The following is a 19021-nucleotide window of genomic DNA, read 5'->3' as shown; positions in this document are numbered from 1 at the left end:
TGGGCCAACTATTGAATGTATAGGTTAATCCAAAAAAATTATACAACCTGGCCGAACAATAGCCTTCCTTTGGGCCGACTATTGAATGCATAGGTTAATTTAAAAACAAATTATGTAATTTATATATAACCACCTTATACCATTAATGACCCGGCCAAATAACAACATTCCTTTAGGCCGATTGTCATTCGCATGAATATAAATGTAACTTGATACAATTCATTAAATTTTTTATTTTAGGCCAAGGAGAAAATCTTCATGATAGAGATCACTTAGGCGATATATTACTTTAATTTATTTATGCCACATGTATGAATTGTCACTGAATATCTCAAGAAAAAAAAATCATACATAAAAATAAGACAATATTAAGCAATACGTCTACAATAGAGATATTCAATTTTTTTTAAGAATATTATTATAATAATAAATAATAATATTTTATTATGAAAAATTCAAGTCAAGATCTAGATTCGAATTCGAGTCAAACTAGGTGGTCAACTTGGTCAAAGTCAACAGTCAAATGGGTAAGGATGAATCTCATGGGTATGGGCTTGTCAAACTATTCAGCCCACATGGTTTAAATACAATGGCCTTATAACTTGGACCCATTACATGGACAAAACCAACACACACAAACTCAATCCTTAACTAAATTTACTGTATATTTGTTAAGGATTGAAAGGACCAACTAAACCAAGCTCAAGGCTTGTGTTAAAGACCTAAGTCCAATACACACTAAACCCTACCCGAATTTTATAACCTTATGACCCGAGTAACTGAAGTAGAAAGAGATTATTGGTATTGTCACTATTATGGCCACTATTTCAGCCACCGGTCTGGTTAAACAGACCACTTTTTCGACAAATTTGGACTAGGGGACACCTGTGAGGACATTTCTGGAGTTCTCATATGTCTCCAACAACCCATTTTTAGTCAAAAATTGAAAAAATAAAATAAAATAAAAACTTTTGGCCACCATATGGGGCGATTTTTTATAGATCTAGTAGGCTACACATTGGCGATCACCACAGAAACTAAAGAGAAACTTTACAGTCACCCAAAAAACTCTAAAAACTGAATAATAAGGAACTTGAGCAGTGATAAACTTCATAAAATACAAAATTGTATTTCCAAGTACAAAGTTTTATTTATGCACAGATCTTACAAAGAGACTCTGATACCACTTGCTGGATCTTGTATAAAATCCAAAAACACCAAGATCTCTTGTCAAATATGTATATAAATCTAACAAAAAGAGCGTAAATGTAGCCATTGGAAAGGAGGACAACGGTATGGTTTTCCACGTTCAAGATTCATTCTCTAAGAAAACCTCACAGCAATGGGATGTGTAAAGTAGAGGGGAAAATGAATCCGGAGTGAGGGACCATGACCTATATGTAATACCCTCAATTCTAATTTTTTCATCATAAAATAATGAAATTACATGGGTCCTTAATGGGCCTTTACGCATAAATTAGGCTCGTACCACTTTATGCTCATGACCTAACCAAATCATGGTCTTTTAAAGATGTGTCAATGACTTGATTATGTCACTTTATTAATCACATTTATTTGGCGTTACAAACCTTATCCAAACCTTTTATTTAAAAATTATATAATGTAAGATTCATAATCTATGCAGGTCCATTAATTTAAATAATGCCAACATACTAACCCTACAATCTCTGCCTCTTACACAACCAAGATGAGAAAAAATGATGATATGTTATTCATATAATGCTAATTTATCCATAGATTCTAGGGGTGCAAATGGTCCGGTCCAATCCGGTCTGGCAATGGACTGAATATTTTCGGTCTATCATTTTTCCTAACCGGACCGGACCGAATACCCCAAGGGACCGGACCGGACCGAACCGAAATTCGGTTCGGTCCAGTCAGTCCGGCCTAATTTTTTTTTTTTAAATAATTAATGAAAAATTTTTATTTAAAATACTAAATTAAATTAAGTGACTTATTAATGTGGATTATGTAACAAACTCAATAAAAAATATTTTATATGGTCAATGATAATAAATTAGATAAAAATTATATTATTAATTTATATAATTACTATATAATTAACTAATTGATATTATATATTAGTTAATTCATAGAATATTAACAAGTGTTAATAACATATTTAAAATTTTATATTGTTAATAGTGATAGGTTAGATGAAGATATATATAAAATATTGTTAATTTATAGAATATTAACAAGTATTAATAATATATTTAAAATTTTATATTGTTAATTGTACAATTATTATATATACAATATATATAAAATATATATATATTTTTTTTTACTTTTCATTCGGTCCAGAAAAACCCTGGATCGTGGACTGGACCAAAACTTTTCGATCATCTAAAATGTAGACTGGACCGGACCGGTCTAAGTCTCGGTCCGACCAGACCATTTATCACCCTTAATAGGTTCTATGATAGTCTATAAGTTGTCGAATGATGGGTTATGTCATATCATTTGTATGGTCTTCTAAGTGATGTTCAAGTATAAGCAGTCATATGGTTTAGTCCATCCTCATGCAAATATGGTTTAGTTTATATCCAATATTTTTCTAACTATTAGAGAAGTCTGATTTTTGGACAATTTGATTCAATTTTGTAAGTCCATAATAATCCTACAGGATTCATAAGCAAGCTCTGAGTAATTAGTGTTTCTAAGTGTCTCCCATAATCATAATTTAAGCTCCAACATGCCAAATTTCTACCAAATCAAACACAAATAGGAACGAGAAGTTTGTGACAAAATCACATTGTTTCCATTCACTAGTATAAGTCATTCGCTGGTTTAGTGGTATTGATGCCCTGGGTTTACCAAAGGGCTTGGGTTCGAATCACCTCAATGACAATGGAGTTTTGATTGATTTATGAAGAGAATGGCTCCACAGGACTAAGGCCAAGCATCCCAAAGCACGATGAATGCGGGACCAGGAGCAAGAATCGTGCACGAGGCATTACAACACGTCAGGGGCACAAGTAGTGAGATGCTACAATGCATGAGAAAAATAATTCCATCCATTGGCCGCTCCAATTTAGCAAAAAGAGACATGAGCTTATCTTGCTCTCATCGTCAATATGGGGGTGCTCCCATAAAAAGTTAGGATCACGCAATTCCCAAGCACAGTGTAGATGGTTATCTCTAGGATTACTTTTGTAACAAACAACATATTTTTGCCAATGATTGTTAGGAAATGCTTGACATTTTGGCTTTGAAGAAAGAATTCAACCTTCCCGTCATTTAAACCCCTCCTAAAATTAGATTTCTCCATCAAACTAGGCATTTATCCTTCCAATTTCTCTTAATGGCAACATCATATTGTGTTTTCTCAACAACAAAATTAGAGAAATCAATTAGTTCAGACAAAGTCAATTTACTTTACCAAACCAATGGAGGGATTTACAAATCTAAATTTGATTTTATAACAACTATCCCCTGAGCCCAGTAATGTGGCATAATAAAAACCTTCTACTTTGTAAATTTTTACATCACTTGAGTTTTTATTGATTGATCTCTAAGGGCATATTTCTGACAAGAGACTTGATTCTATAAACTCTTCATGGCCTTGACAATAAAAGAAAAAAAATATTACTATGAACATAATTAAAGAAAGCTGAACTTAATACTAAGTTACAAAAGAACCAAGATTCATTGATTGAAAACAATAGGGCAGTACTTCTCTCACATGTACAATTTCATCATCTAGCTGAGGGATATTACGGTAGTCTTCCTCATGCTCTAACAACATAAGCCATGACAGTTTTATTCTAAAATGACTTAATTTCCTCCTAGAAAAATTTGGTTCATAATTATTATACACACCACGTTGATTTCTTGTAGGCCTTGATTCATGAAGAAACTGATCAAACAATTTCATGGAGGATCAAACAGACATTGCTTTTATTTTAAAGGATCTTGTTCTATGAGTTGCATCATTAGTAGTTTCAAGGACATCAGCTTCCACATCATTATGGTCATTAAAAGTTGTAGTATTTTCTTCCAAATCATTATCAGAACCTTCTAAATCAGTTTTTGCCTTATAGAATTTCTCACTTCCATAAGTAGCATCAAACATTCTCATGTCTAAATACAAATGTTGTAACAGGAAAAAACTTGATTTGTCAGTAGTATCTTCACCTCTAGCACTCGACCCTCCACAGTGGTAGGTGGTAATGAATTTCAGCTTGGAAGGACTTTTAGGGTTTGTTGCCATCCTTTTCTTTGTCCTAATTTTTATAACAATGATACTCTAAGCCTAGTTTTTACACTCATAAGAATCGTCATTTGTTTTTAACTATTTCTCATGGAAGAGATTAATGCACCAATTAAATCGCATATCCAATCTCTAGGCTTTTTCTTGGTGTCCTCAAAGTTAGTATCCTACGTGCATTTAATTGCACACACATCTACGAAATTTGCTGCATCAACCTAAATTAAAACAAAATTAATTAACACACATCGCAAGATTTAAAATTTGCTTCCCAATCATCTTTTGCGCCACAATGCCTAACTATTAACTTGTAACTTAATTTTTGCACAAATTTATATCATATAGGAGATTAATTCCAAATCAATCTCGGTCATACTTTCACTATGATAGAAGTAGTCTATTGAGTTAGTCACATGAAAACAAAAACAATTTCTTCCTACATTAAAGAATTCTGTTTAGGCCAGTCATAATCATGAACTATACGAATTCAGACTATTTAATCTTCTATTTTATCACATCCTACAGATTTTGAAGACTAATTCTTAAAATTAGTCTAACAAATATTAGTGATAAGATAAGCTCATACGATTACATGTAATCGCAATACATATATAAAAATCATCTCACTTGGCCTAAACATTTATCATTCATAAAAATGTAATAATCTAGGCAATTTATAACACAAAATAAAATTCTTAATGTGACAAAAATGATCTCTTAATGCCGTCATGTCATGCATGTATTAAGTAATTATAATTATGCAAAAAATATTTTAGTGAAAAATATTCATGTCTAATTGCAAGCTATGTAAATAATAATATAAATTTACAGCATATATAACAAGTTTGAGATGTAGCCTAATGGTCAAACTCATTGCTATGTGATGGAAGTTCCTAGGTTCCATAATTTCTCTTCCCCCCCCCCCCCCCTCCCCCAATTGAAGTTCTATAATCAGATTTAGGGGTGTAATCGATCTAATTCGGTTCAATTTTAAACAAAATTTAGAACTGAACTGGCATACACAAATTTTAAAAATCAACACGGATTGATTTATCACCGAAACCAAAACTTTCAGTTTTTTCAGTTTTGGTCTAGTCTGATTTTTTCAGTTTACTGTTTACACGTGTGACACTGCATAAATTTAGTATTACAATTTTTTCAACACTAAACTTATTTGTTATAATTTAATATTTGCTATTAACAATTACTAATTCATTAGTGTTTTATTATACTAATATAGTATAAGTAACGTCTAACTTATTTAGAGTTAAATAATAAAATTAAAATAGTGTAATTAGTGCCTAATTATACTAGTATAATATAAGCAGTGTTTAACTTATATCAAATGTTATATTAAATTTATATTATAAGATTAATATACTTAAATAATAAGATTATAATCTCATATTATAATAGAAAATCATAATAATAGAAAAAATTAAAAATATATATCCATCCAGTTTAGTTCAAACTGATTTTCGATACCACATTAGACCGATTACGAACCGGACCAAATCCACCTCGGTCCAGTCCAATTCAACTAATTTTTCTATTTTTTTTACACCTCTAACCATATTGCATTTTTTGAATACACTTTAGGTTTTGATATAATCTTAGGACGCTTCAATTTGATTAGAGAAATATTTTACACAAAAATATTTACGTAGTGACGTGGTTTAATAAAATCTATCATATTGTAACATTTATTGTTATTATTATTATTATAAAGTATATCTAGTATATTATATTAAATAAATTGCATCAGTTGTATAAATTTTCTTGGATGATGCTAGAGCCTCCGCTGGGGGATCCTACTAGGCTCTAGGTGTATGTTTTCATGTGTTTTTTTTTTAGATTATTTTTTATATAGATTTTTTAACATTTTAAAAAAATAAAATAAATTTAGAACATGACACTTTCTTAATTAGAAAGTAAAAATTATAATATTATTAAAAAATACTTCTTTAATCACAAAGTAGAATACAAATTATTTTTTATTCTACTTCGTGATTAAAAAAATATTTTTTAATAATATTATAATTTTTATTTTATTTTTTTAAAATATTTCAAATTATTAAAAATATCCATATAAAAAAAATTAAAAAAAACACTAGAACTCAACGGAAACCCCAGCGGGGCATCTAATATTTTCCAATTTTCTTGTATAAAACTTGTATATAGATCTAACAGTTTTGATTTGATTGAGAATAATAATATTATTATTATGGCTTATCGATTGTGCGTAGTTATTATCCAGTGCTATAGTTGCATTTCATGAATTGACTTTTCCTGAAAGGAGATTTTTTAATAAAATAAATAAAATATCTACTTAAGATCCGGATCAATCTGGACATCATATGTTTGACCAATTGAACAAGGAAAGTGGATTCACACGAGGAAAGCATAGATGTCAACGGATTCCAGCAATTTAATGCAATCGTGTTTATTTTATTTAAATAAAATAAAAATAAATGAGACCAGTTCTTCTCTCATAAAGTAAATTTATATGATTTATTTTGTTAGTTTTTTATTTTTAAATTTTTAATTTATCAATATTTTTTTTTTATTAAAAATTTAAACTTCATTTCATAGAGGTATAAAAGATCTCAACTCAAGATAATTGATCAACAAATATGTTCAACAAAAAGTAATTGGTATGCAGAAAAGTAAGTATTTTGTAAATTTTTCTTAAGCATATTTAGTATTTTTCAAATAATATATGTAGTTTTTATTTTATGAGAGAAGAATTGGTCTTATTTATTTTTAACTTCTCCACAGATTTTCTAAATTATGAAGACTAGCAAAAGATGAATTTGAAATATTATCACTGAAAACAAAAAAGGTATTTTAAAATATGACGATTTGTGATAGATTAACTTTTGGAAATTGAGCAGTTAAAAAAATAAATTTCTAAAAATATAATTATTAAAAAAAGATAAATAAATAAAGACTACTTTAATAGAGTAAAAGAATAGAAAAAATATTTTAGAAGAGTAATGTATACATAATTTCAGGATGTATAAATTCTGTGCAATTCTTTTAAAAAAAGTAAAAAAAAAAAATTATTTTTTTAAATAATTCTTAAATTTATCCATAATTTTTAAAAGAAGTATACGAGATTTGTATATCTTAATATTGTAAATATTATTTCTCTTTTAAAATAGAGAAATGATACTTTTAATCTTAAGATGCGCAAGTCTTTATACTAATTTTGTAAAAAATAAGTAAATTTAAAAATTATATAAAAATAATTTTTTTTAATAATATACCTTATTTCTTAAAATGAAATGCACGGATATGCAGAATTTGGCGAAATTTAAAATAAAATGCGGTGCTTTTGGCTAAATTTTAACGGAAAACAGTATCGCGTAGGTCCTCGTTTTGTGGAGGAGCAGAAAATGAATAATCGAGTTTCAATCGTCCGTGGGAGAAAAGTGAAAACGCACTTGGCCTGGAATATAGAGTCATAGACACCTGCAAAACCAAGTCTGAAAGCGCTGAAAAGCATATCGTGGAAACTATCGTGGGAAGACTATGTTGATAGTGGGAAGATTATGCTGAAAAGCATTCAGTTTCTGCTGTCGACACAGAGGAGAAATGAGATAAAACCAAGTCCCATGTTACATATATTTACTTTTTGTTTTAATTTTTTTGTTTTTTTATTAAATTAATTGAATTTTTTTTTCTTATCGTCTATATATTATATATTTATTAAAAAAATAAAAAATCATATGTATGATGTATGATATAAAAAAAAAAAAAAAAAAATTTATATACTATACTATTATCTTATTTTTATTTTATTAAGTATGATATGATACATTTATTATTATTAAATAATTATTTATTATATATTTTTTTATTATTTAATAATAATAAATATATTATATAGTATTTAATATGATGAAAATAGAATAAAAATATAATTCCTCGTATAAAAATAACGAGCAGAATTTAATTCATAGGAAATCGGAACCTATTTAATGGAGTTTCTTGAACGGAACAAATAATGACATTTCAAAGATTGCAACAGGTTTTGACTGGCACGCATCCTAACCACAATCAGAATATACAAAGGTTTTATAGTTGGAGAGTCAACAATCTCTCCTCCTTTTCTGACTTATTCTCTAATGATCCAATTCTATAACACGTTTCCAGCTTCATGTTCGAACTCATTTACCAAGTGATATCGTTCATTTCTTGAGGTACGACCAGCTGGAAATGTCGCAAATCCCAGACATGGATTCCGGGGAGAAGCGGCTCAACGAGCTGGGTTACAAGCAAGAACTCAGAAGAGAAATGGTGATTCTTTGTTGGATATTTCTTGCTACTCTGTTTTTGGTTTCTCTCGAGTCTCCACAATGTTCTTGTATCATCGTATATATTTTCTTCTTTCTCGTTGTTTGATTATATAAAATTATCTACTTTTTCTTGCTGATGGCGCTTGTTTTTTATTTTTTTTTCAATTTTCCTTTCTCGTTTAATTTGATGCAGACTTTGTTCAAAACACTTGCAATATCGTTTTCGACGATGACCCTTTTTACAGGGATTACTCCACTGTTTGGTTCAAGCCTTCAATATGCAGGTCCAGCAAGTCTTGTGTGGGGTTGGGTGGTAGTATCGTTCTTCACCTGGTTTGTGGGATTTGCGATGGCTGAGATCTGTTCCTCTTTCCCGGTTTGTACCTTTCCATCTTCCCATATTTTTTCTTATCATTAATAATAATACTATCGATCCTCTTTGTGATCCAGTTTTCCCAATATTGAGCATTTTACACTGGAGTTCTGAAAAACATGCAAGTCCTAATGAACATGAATTGGTTTCGACTAAAACCTGCAGAGAAGTTAAATAGCGAGAATAGCTGTCCAAGATATGATCTTTACTGAGCGAAAAATAACCATTTTCCTTTTATTACACTGGCTGCTGGCTAGCATTTTACAAGAAACATGCTTATGTAATAGAACTGAAGAGTGGTGATCCATTTTCAGAGCCCCAAAAAACTTATGAAAGTTTTACCTTGTCTCTGAAAATAATGATAGCAATTAAACCAGTACTTCTTTTCTGGCTCGTTAATATCTCAACCTAATATCTATCCTGGTCCCAATCACCATCACACATAGAGGCAACTATTTCCTTGCTAAGGGCTTTGAAATTTGAATGCTTCTTGCTGAGATTTTGTAAGTGACTCTCTTGCTTGTATATTAAACAGACTACTGGTTCTCTATACTTCTGGGCTGCTCATTTAGCTGGCCCAAAATGGGGTCCATTTGCATCGTGGTGTTGTGCTTGGCTCGAGACAATAGGGCTCATTGCAGGCATAGGCACACAGGTACTTTCTTATCATTATTTTATGGAATTCATTTTTTATTATTCTTATTATTGTTATGATAAACTGCAATCAGATTTTAACTTTATTTTTTAACTTCCTGGAAGGCTTATGCAGGATCACAAACACTGCAGAGTATCATTTTATTATGCACTGGAACAAATAAGGATGGGGGATATCTTGCTCCAAAATGGTTGTTCTTATGCATGTACATAGGCCTGACTCTCATTTGGGCATTTCTCAACACTTTCGCATTAGAAGTGATTGCCTTCATCGACATAATCTCAATATGGTGGCAGGTATACAATCTAGATAGGCTTGCTTGTATGCCTGTTACTGTCTTTTTCATGGGTGCAATGTTATAAAATCCCTTTCGCATCAACAGCTTCCAAATGTTTGTTCCTTTCCTCCCTTTTTCCTAACAACTCAAATGGACCGTTACATATACTCCTTTGCCTACTTTTTGATGCTGTAATATTGTAGTAGTAATTTTTAAGTTTTGCAGGAGATGAATCAAATTGAGAAGCAATTATGTTATTGTCTTTTTCATGGGTGCAATGTTATAAAATCCCGTTCACATCAACAGCTTCCAAATACTTGTTCCTTTCCTCCCTTTTTCCTAACAACCCAAATGGACCATTACATATACTCCTTTGCCTTCTTTTTGATGGTGTAATATTGTAGTAGTAACTTTTAAGTTTTGCTGGAGACGAATCAAATTGAGAAGCAATTATGTGAAATTCTGTCTGCAATGCATGAAAACAATACAGGAATTGGAATTTTAATAAAAATCATTCCATTTTATCACACTGCAGTATACTGAATACATTCTCTAAAATAGTGCCATTACCGGAATGAGAAAAAGAAAAAGGAAAGAAATATGAAATAATCAAAGTGGAAAAATGGCCATAAGCCAAAGTGATAAGGCACTTAAAAGTTTGTGTAGGGAGAATCCTATAATTTTCTTATCTTCTTTTTCATATTAAAAAGTTTCAGCAATTAGTGATGATTCTTAGTTGTAACGTATACCAGTCATCAACTGATCAATCAGGGCCTGTTGCAGTGGTCTATATATGTAGAACACATCCTCAGTCCTTTGGTTGGCAGTTTAAGACTCTCTCTGTTTGGTTTTTGAAGATGGGAGGGAAAGGAATCTTTGAGTTATCTGGAAGGGGAATAGTTTCAAGTTTCTAATTTTTTTTCTAGGATTTTATTTTCCAACTGTCTTCAATGTGGCAAAGTTAAGCATTACTAATGTATGGAGTTATAAATGAGAAACTCTAGTCTTATAGATGTCTCTTCTTCTCGTTCCTTTCAGTACTCCTACAAAGGAATCATATGAAATTTAAAATGAGATCATAAGAATTCTTAAACAAAGAGATGCAAACAAGCCTTACCTCCTGAACCTAGTCTTTCGAGCTCTATATCAGCTCTTGGATTAAAGTAATCTGTCAAAAATATATTCCTAGTTTTAATTAGAATCCTCTTTTTCAGGTTATTGGAGGATCAATTATTGTCATAATGCTTCCCTTGGTAGCACTGACTACACAATCTGCCTCATATGTGTTCACACATTTTGAAACAGCACCTGAATTGACTGGAATATCAAGCAAACCTTATGCAGTTGTTCTATCTTTTCTCGTCAGTCAGTACTCACTCTATGGATATGATGCTGCAGCTCATCTAACTGAAGAAACCAAAGGTGCAGACAAGAATGGTCCTATTGCAATTCTGACTAGCATTGGGATCATTTCTGTATTTGGATGGGCATACATTTTGGCACTTATGTTCAGCATTCAGGTATATGTTATGATGAGAAATTTTCTTCTTCGATTTCAGTAGCAAAATATTCTACTTGTGATACGACTAACAGTGACCCCTCACACACACTGTATTTTTAAGTGATATTTCATTTTTCCGTAATAAATATAAGGGTATTGTCTAACATGATATGCTTTGCAAATTTTCACTCAGGATTTTAGCTACTTGTATGATCCAAGCAACGAGACTGCTGGAACATTCGTGCCGGCTCAAATACTCTATGATGCATTCTATGGGAGATATCATAGTGGTACTGGAGCCATCATTTTACTATTTATCATATGGGGTTCATTCTTCTTCGGTGGGCTTTCCATCACTACCAGTGCTGCCAGAGTTGTAAGTGGCTAACATTTTCTTGCTTAACTATTATGTGCATCAGGAAGGGTGGGGTCTTAGGGGAATGAGGGTTCATTGTCTTGGTTAAACTGTGTGTGTGTGTGTGTGTGTGTGTGTGTGTGTTTCTGCACACCATTTCACTAAACCGTGACATTTTCAGGTATATGCTCTATCAAGAGATAAAGGAATTCCCTTCTCATCCGTATGGAGAAAAGTGCACCCTAAGCATAAAGTTCCTTCAAATGCTGTGTGGCTCTGTGCAGCCATCTGCATTCTTCTTGGACTCCCAATCTTAAAAGTCAATGTCGTCTTCACTGCCATTACATCTATATGTACGATTGGCTGGGTTGGGGGTTATGCAGTTCCAATCTTCGCAAGAATGGTGATGGCAGAAAAGAATTTCAAACCCGGGCCATTTTACCTGGGCAAAGCTAGTAGGCCAATTTGCTTGGTTGCCTTTTTGTGGATCTGTTATACCTGTTCAGTCTTTCTCTTGCCAACTTACTACCCAATTACTTGGAATACTTTCAACTATGCACCAGTGGCATTGGGTGTAGGTTTGGGTCTAATAATGATTTGGTGGATGTTGGATGCAAGAAACTGGTTTAAGGGACCTGTTAGGAATATTGATGGCCAGAATGGGAAGGTTTGACTTCTGTCAAATGTTGGACTTCTTTCGGTCCCGGGAACTTATTGTTATCTTTTTTACATGTTTCTAATCACATTTTGTTTATTTGTCCAAAAATAGAATTACAACTTTTCTGGAATACCAATGTATAAGATTTTGCAACCAAATAAACACAAGTCGTTTACAGAAGAAACAATAATAAGCCATTGTTTCAAAATGCACTAGAAGGGCCATGGAGTATAGACTGGGGAGATAGCACCTTTGATTTCAGTGCTCTGTATTCCACCATCCACAAACTATAGCTTGAATTCTCTGCCAGAACGTCTACAGAGACCTGCTTACTCTCCACCAACTCTCTTGCATACGTTTCAAATGCCTCAATATTCTCCCACAAGAAAGAAGCTTTTCTCATATCGCTTTCACTTTTAACATTCTCAAGCCACTCCCTTGCTTCCTCCACCCTCGCCCAAAAGCATGAATCTTGAGTCAAGCCCGCGAATTTGCTCCTCTTAGTGTTTACACCCTCACCAGAATTTCTCTCTTTCTCGCTCCACCACCTATCAAAAATCTCGTACCTCCTCTCCCTTCCATGCTTCAAGTAATGGCCCTGTTCAAGATGCCTACGTTTCCCATAGTATTCTGCAATATCCAAAGGCTCGACCAGGAGTTTGTAAGACTGGGAAGAATTGACCCATTTGGCTCGCCGATTAAAATCATGAGGAAGTTGGTTGGTATCCAGCATAGAGATAACATCGTCCCAGAACTTGGAAAGCTTGATCCGGTTCAAGTTTACCCTGGGCTCCCTTTTTGAGTTTGATATTGATCCCCACAGCTTGAAGCAATCGTAGTACCCCATTTTATTTTCAGACTTGTCGCAAAATACTTTATACCATTCTATCTCAGCCCTGTAAGGTGCATATTTTGATAAGCGAATAGCCAGCTCCGCACTCTTCAGGTACGGTGTGCGATCCATCCGCCTCGGCCTAGCTATCTTTAGGCAGTCCTTAGCAGGTCCGGCAACTGATTGCTATAGGTAAAATAAGGCAGAAAATGGTTAAGTACACTCACCTCGTTGCAGACATGATCCTGTTGAGCTCTATAAAAAGAATAATGATATGTACAAACTCGAAATGTACAATGTGCATTTGGGGCTTGTCCCTATCATTGCTCCTATGAAAATGCTGGAGATTCTTGTGGTATTGAGAAAGTGATTAGGCCTTTTGAGCTAAAGTGAAAATTAAAGCTACAGGCCCATGTCATAGTTTGTGATGTTTTCCCTTTGATTGTATGTTTAGTGAATGAAAAACTTTTGTATATTTTCAAAAAATTTGAGATATACTTTGTATCGAATTTTGTGGTAATGGATAGGCAAAACCAACTCTGGCTATCTATCCCGAATTGGGATTGATAAAGCTATATATTTTGCTGTTTCTCAAAACAAAGCTACTAAATTGGGATTGATAGAATGCAATACCTCTATCCCTAAGGAGTGCAACGCCAAAGCAACCCCTGCTTCATAGCTTGACTCAGGAAGATCCGCTTGCATGAAGCCTCTCTGGTTCATGAACTGCACAGAAGCTTTTCCAACATAATCTCCGTAGTTGAGATGATCCTCAATACTACTACTCGGAGTACTGTTCATAAGCATCAAATGCATCATCTTGGTAACAGAAACAGCCTTATCCACACAAATTGCTCCCTCCTCGGAACAAAACAAGTAGCTTCCCAAGGGCCAGAACAAACTCGTCTCTTCTCCTGCCTGGGCTAACACTCCCAGATGAAACAAGACAAAGCGAAAGAGCTCAGCTTTATCTTCGTTGCGCAATTGGGAAGGCTCGCCAAAGGGAGGAGGAGTCATCATGGACAAGTGCCAATATTGCAGAAGGAAATGCAGGAGAGGAGTGAGCGGTGCTAGAGGAGCAAACAGCAGTCTCGGCATGATGTCGTGCTTTGAGACTACGTGACAGAAGTTGCCACCCCATCTTTCTCGCAGGATGGCTCGGGAAAGGGAACCATTGCCAAGCAATGGAGAGCCAAATGTAATGCATAGAACTGTTAAAGGAGAGGACACAGATTGGAGGTGGGAGAGGAGCCAGAGAGTGCAGAGAGATGCAGTTGTTCCTCCCATGGAATGGCCTGTCACGATAATTGACTTGCTTTTCTCGCTTACTGCCGAAATCTGGTTACATATAATTATTTTGTTAGGTTTAAGCATCAATAATCATGCAGAAACTATATATGAAAGAATGGAACTACTTTTTATTTTCTGTAAAATTAACTACTGAGTTTTTCTAATAGGTTGGCATGATGTGTTACTAATAACTAAATTTACATAGTAATTTGTAAATAAAAATAGAATAACATCACTTTACATAAATATCCTTATTTAAAAACACGGTCATATAAAGAGTCGTAAAAATAATTGTTCGTCTTCACTCATGTTACTGGTTTCACTAATTTAATGGGAAGGAACCAAAAGAAGAATTTAAACCTTATCATTGTGGAATATAGTAATTCTCATGTTACAGAAATTGATGATAATATATATAATATATATATATATATATATATAAATTGAATTAAGCAATAATAGGTATTCAAATTGCATGATGACTTGATTTGGTCCAAAGATGTGTGCAGGTGGTTGTCAAAACTGATCAAGTGGGTATTTAATATTTTTCTTATTCCCATAATTTCCTAGTCCGGTGTTGAAAATCAAAAAAACAACACAATTAAAATTAATTACTTTCTATGTGCGGACCAGACAATTAGGGTAATCCACAAAGTACTGATCACGACAACCAAACACTGCTTTCTATTATAACCATATTATAAGCTGTGGGACCAATTAATTTATATATATATATATATATATATATATATATATATCATAATTCCTTCCTTTGTTGTTAGTGCTGAAGTCTATGTTGTCTTCATTGGAGCCTGACTAAAAATTAAAATTGGACTTCTCATCCGGCCCAGAACTCTGAACATATATACGTACATAGACATTAATGATTAGTAGACTCTAAATTCAACTTGAGATTTCAGAGAGCGACCCGGGGGACCCTTAATTAAAAGTTTGTGTCTTTTAATTTTGTCCGAATTTAATATTTATTTTTATAAAGAGATCCATATATTTGTATTTCTTTTATTTGAGGCTTGAATTTGACCCACTAATTATATTAAGGTTCCGTTTAGACGTAGAAATATTCTTAATTCATCTCATCTTATCTTATTATTATAATATTTTTATATTCTCACATAAATATAATAAATAATTTAATTTTTTTAAATTTTAAAATAATAATAATATTAAAAATAATATTCTAATAATATTTTATTTAACTCATCTCATCTCACTATCCAAACCAGCTATAATTCTTATATATTAGACAACATATTTGGTTCCAATTGAGCTTTACTTCCCAACTACAATTCAAATCATGAGCCGAATTAATGATCAGTCCTATTGAATGGTAGTTTTGAGTCAGGGTCTTTTTAATTTTTTTAATTTTATTTTTTATTTTATATCTATTTATAAAGAGATTTGTGGGGGAGGTGAACTTAGGGATCGAGCCTTCATTAACTAACTTTTTAATATAATTACCACTAACTACTTAATTCCCTTTTCACGCACCTTACAGAATTTGGAACCGACGTGGTGCTAGCATGCATTTCGAAGATTTTCTAGAAAATCAAGTGATGATCATAAATCAACCATGTAGATGATGTGTCCTGATTATCGAAACTAACTTGCAAATAGAATTTTTCGGATTGTTTAACTTTGCTTAAATTAAAATTCCGGTTGGAGTTACCTAAGTAATTCTTATATAATAGCTGATCAAATGATCAGCACATTAATTATATATATTAACCTTTCTAATCCTTGATGACTACAAATTAACAAGTCGTTCCTCTAATTAATTAATTGATCATTGAATATTGTGATGGCATCACTCAATAACTTAATTTTCTTCCATCAACCACCCAATCTGGTTAAATTAAACTTCTCTGCAAGTTCCTAAAAAAATTAGCAAGACTGATCATCGAACAACATCGTGGGACAAAAAGTATATATTATACAAATCTTAATTAACTATTATTTTCATTAATTAATTTATGTTATCACATCATCATTATAATTTATTATATGCTAAAGTAAATATTACCAAGATATATGATAGGTGCGGTGATGATCTCAATGTATAATAAATACCAGTACTTCAAATCTCAAATATTCAATTAGAAAAAAGTATGAATTATTTAGGATTTCATGAGCAGTGCCACTAGGGAATTAATCTGATTTTTAAAACATGAAATGTCGTCTTATAGCCATTGGCATCATGTTTTAATGCTCGGAAAAAGGTGAAAATTAACAAAGAAAGTTAGCTAGCTAGCACTCAATCTATTAGTTTTTAATTAATTAAGGCCAACGCACATTAATTAACGAACTGATCATCAATTTAGAGTACTCGAATCATGATCAAACCATGCAAAGAACTGATCAGAATTAATTAGGCAATAACCGATGCTAATTTCCCTTTTTAAGTCTGAAAGAAACTAACCTGGTCTTTGAAACTTGGAGAATTATGCATAGAAAGAAAGATTTGCAGCATCCCTGCGTGCACCATGACTGGCTCCTGGCCTCCATTGTGGCGGTGCAGTTGAGAGAACATGGTCCCGTTGCCAGCGCTCTCCAATGGCACCAAGTTTCTCCAGCTGGGTTCCGAGCTTGCAGGCAACTGGATGCCGGAAAAGGCAATAAACCCTACATGTCCCACTTGCTCCGTTACAAAACTGCCTGGCGCAGTGGTGTTGGCGATGCTGCATAGCCTCCATGACTCCGGTAGCAATGGCGTGGAGGCCAAGAAATTAGCCAGCACCTCGCTGGTCTCGAACCTGCAGAATGGTTAATTTCAGCCAGGGAGTAATATTATAACAAATTAGTTTTCAAGAGCAAGTTTCATGTTCAAATTAATGCCGATCGAGTAACTTACGATGAAGCTTCGGCATCCATGGTTGGGACGACTAGTTCTTCTTCTTGATCTTTCTTATGTTTCAAAGGTTTGGAGTCGAACTATGACTAATGAGAAAGAAAACCGAGTCCGGAGTGTGAATTTGAAATGGTGGGGTCTTAAGATAGGAAGCAGGCTTTTGGAATTGATTTTCTTTCATGTTCTTGTTGGGTGGCACTCTACCTACCGATAATTCTCTCGACAACTTTATTTTTTATATATTTTTTTAATTATTTTAAATATTTTTAAAAAAATTTATAATATCATTAAAAAATACTTTATTAAAAAAAAATGTTGGAATCGTTATAGGAACCATACTAGCATTTTCCATTCTTAATGTATGAATTCAATATTGATTTATGATGGCCCATTGCTAGCTACTACTCCCGCTTGGACTTTGAAATGCCGCGTGGTCAGACAGAGAGAGAGAGATCGTATTCGTCGGTCAATACTAAACACAAGGATTGTTTGGTCCTTTCCCACTATATATCAATATCAGTTGTACTATATATATGGACCCGCGCATGGGATGACACGGTTACGTTTTACATGGGAGTTGAATATATAATGTGAACATGTAAATCAATGATTTTATATAAAATAATAATCAATTGCAATAAACCCTATTCTGACACCCAAAAAAAAAAGTCACGACGCGTACAATGACATAAAAGGTGTGAAATCCACACTTTTTTTTTTTTTTTTTTTTTAGTTAGGCCTAATTTATTTTTAAAGAAGAGATGAGATGAGATGAGTTGAGATTAAAATTAAAAAATTAAATAAAATATTATTAAAATATAATTGTTAATATTATTTTTATTTTAGAATTTGAAAAGTTGAATTGTTTATTTTATTTTATACAAAAATATAAAAAAAATTGTAATAATAAGATAAAAAATTTTCAAAATTTTTAAAATTTAAAATTTTAATCTTCAAAACAAACTAAACCTTAAATCTACTTTTTATTTAATTGGCCGGTATCTAATATAGTCAAAATGAAAATTCGTTTTTTCACACATCAGACATATTGCTGACGTGGTGGAAGCGGAGTACACTCCGGGGCTAACCTGATGAAAATGACCTGCATTAATTAATATTGCAGTAAATCTTAAAATTAATGGTTTTTTTTTTTTTTTTGGCTATGAACGTGTTTCGCACTCTGCACACAGAAAATTTATACCATAAGAATTAAGAATGGTTATGAATTATTTAAATACCTCCGATGCCTAAATAGTTAAATTATATTATTTTTTTGTGAATCAAAGGGCTAGTTTTTCTTATCTTGACTGCGAGGTCCCTTCAATATATATAGGGCATGGGAAAGAAATATAGGATTTTTGAATAGGAAAAATTTAATTACAAACGATTATTCGTGCTAATATGTGCACTCATTCAATATAATTGGTCAGAAAGTAAATTTTATTAAAAATAATATTAATTTAAATTTAAAATATAAAAATAATAATATTAATATAGAGATTGATACGCAAAATTAATTATACGTAACAAAACTCGATTGAATAACAACTCAATCCTATGGTTTAAGTTAGGCGCTAGGCGAGAGGAAAATCCAGGCCTTTATGCGGAGAGATTCGGAATACGACCATATCCATGAGTTTGTCCCTCGGTCAGATTCGTTATTAATGTGCATATTTGGG

At 32.7% G+C, this 19021-nt stretch overlaps 2 protein-coding genes across 2 annotated transcripts; one reads left to right on the top strand and one right to left on the bottom strand.

Annotated features, from left to right (window-relative positions):
* Positions 1 to 8298: 8298 nt before the first annotated feature.
* On the top strand, positions 8299 to 12484 carry LOC121250516 (amino-acid permease BAT1 homolog). The gene is made up of 7 exons (XM_041149646.1): positions 8299 to 8536; positions 8729 to 8911; positions 9444 to 9563; positions 9668 to 9859; positions 11055 to 11360; positions 11535 to 11717; positions 11878 to 12484. Exons 1-7 carry the CDS (start codon positions 8456 to 8458, stop codon positions 12367 to 12369), a joined length of 1557 nt encoding a protein of 518 aa, XP_041005580.1. The 5' UTR covers positions 8299 to 8455; the 3' UTR covers positions 12370 to 12484.
* LOC121250515 (lipase-like PAD4) lies at positions 12475 to 17516 on the bottom strand. The gene is made up of 4 exons (XM_041149645.1): positions 17346 to 17516; positions 16914 to 17247; positions 13820 to 14524; positions 12475 to 13372 (listed from the first exon to the last, which is right to left on the bottom strand). The coding sequence occupies exons 1-4, from the start codon at positions 17363 to 17365 to the stop codon at positions 12557 to 12559; spliced, it is 1875 nt and encodes a 624-aa protein (XP_041005579.1). The 5' UTR covers positions 17366 to 17516; the 3' UTR covers positions 12475 to 12556.
* Positions 17517 to 19021: the final 1505 nt, after the last annotated feature.

This window comes from Juglans microcarpa x Juglans regia, chromosome 2D, assembly GCF_004785595.1.
Source record: "Juglans microcarpa x Juglans regia isolate MS1-56 chromosome 2D, Jm3101_v1.0, whole genome shotgun sequence".
Taxonomy (NCBI): Eukaryota; Viridiplantae; Streptophyta; class Magnoliopsida; order Fagales; family Juglandaceae; genus Juglans; species Juglans microcarpa x Juglans regia.
The sequence above is the reverse complement of the archived record's forward strand: the minus strand, read 5'-3'. Positions and strand labels throughout refer to the sequence as shown.

What these genes read in the sequence shown, in the direction of transcription:
- LOC121250515 (XM_041149645.1), bottom strand. Translation starts at nt 17,365, where the DNA reads ATGGATGCCGAAGCTTCATC. An exon ending in ATGGATGCCGAAGCTTCATC is followed by an intron (nt 17,248 to 17,345) that starts GTAAGTTACTCG and finishes ACCATTCTGCAG; the next exon opens with GTTCGAGACCAGCGAGGTGC. An exon ending in CTCCAAGTTTCAAAGACCAG is followed by an intron (nt 14,525 to 16,913) that starts GTTAGTTTCTTT and finishes ATATGTAACCAG; the next exon opens with ATTTCGGCAGTAAGCGAGAA.
- LOC121250516 (XM_041149646.1), top strand. Translation starts at nt 8,456, where the DNA reads ATGTCGCAAATCCCAGACATGGATTCCGGGGAGAAGCGGCTCAACGAG. An exon ending in AAGAACTCAGAAGAGAAATG is followed by an intron (nt 8,537 to 8,728) that starts GTGATTCTTTGT and finishes AATTTGATGCAG; the next exon opens with ACTTTGTTCAAAACACTTGC. An exon ending in CTACCAGTGCTGCCAGAGTT is followed by an intron (nt 11,718 to 11,877) that starts GTAAGTGGCTAA and finishes TGACATTTTCAG; the next exon opens with GTATATGCTCTATCAAGAGA.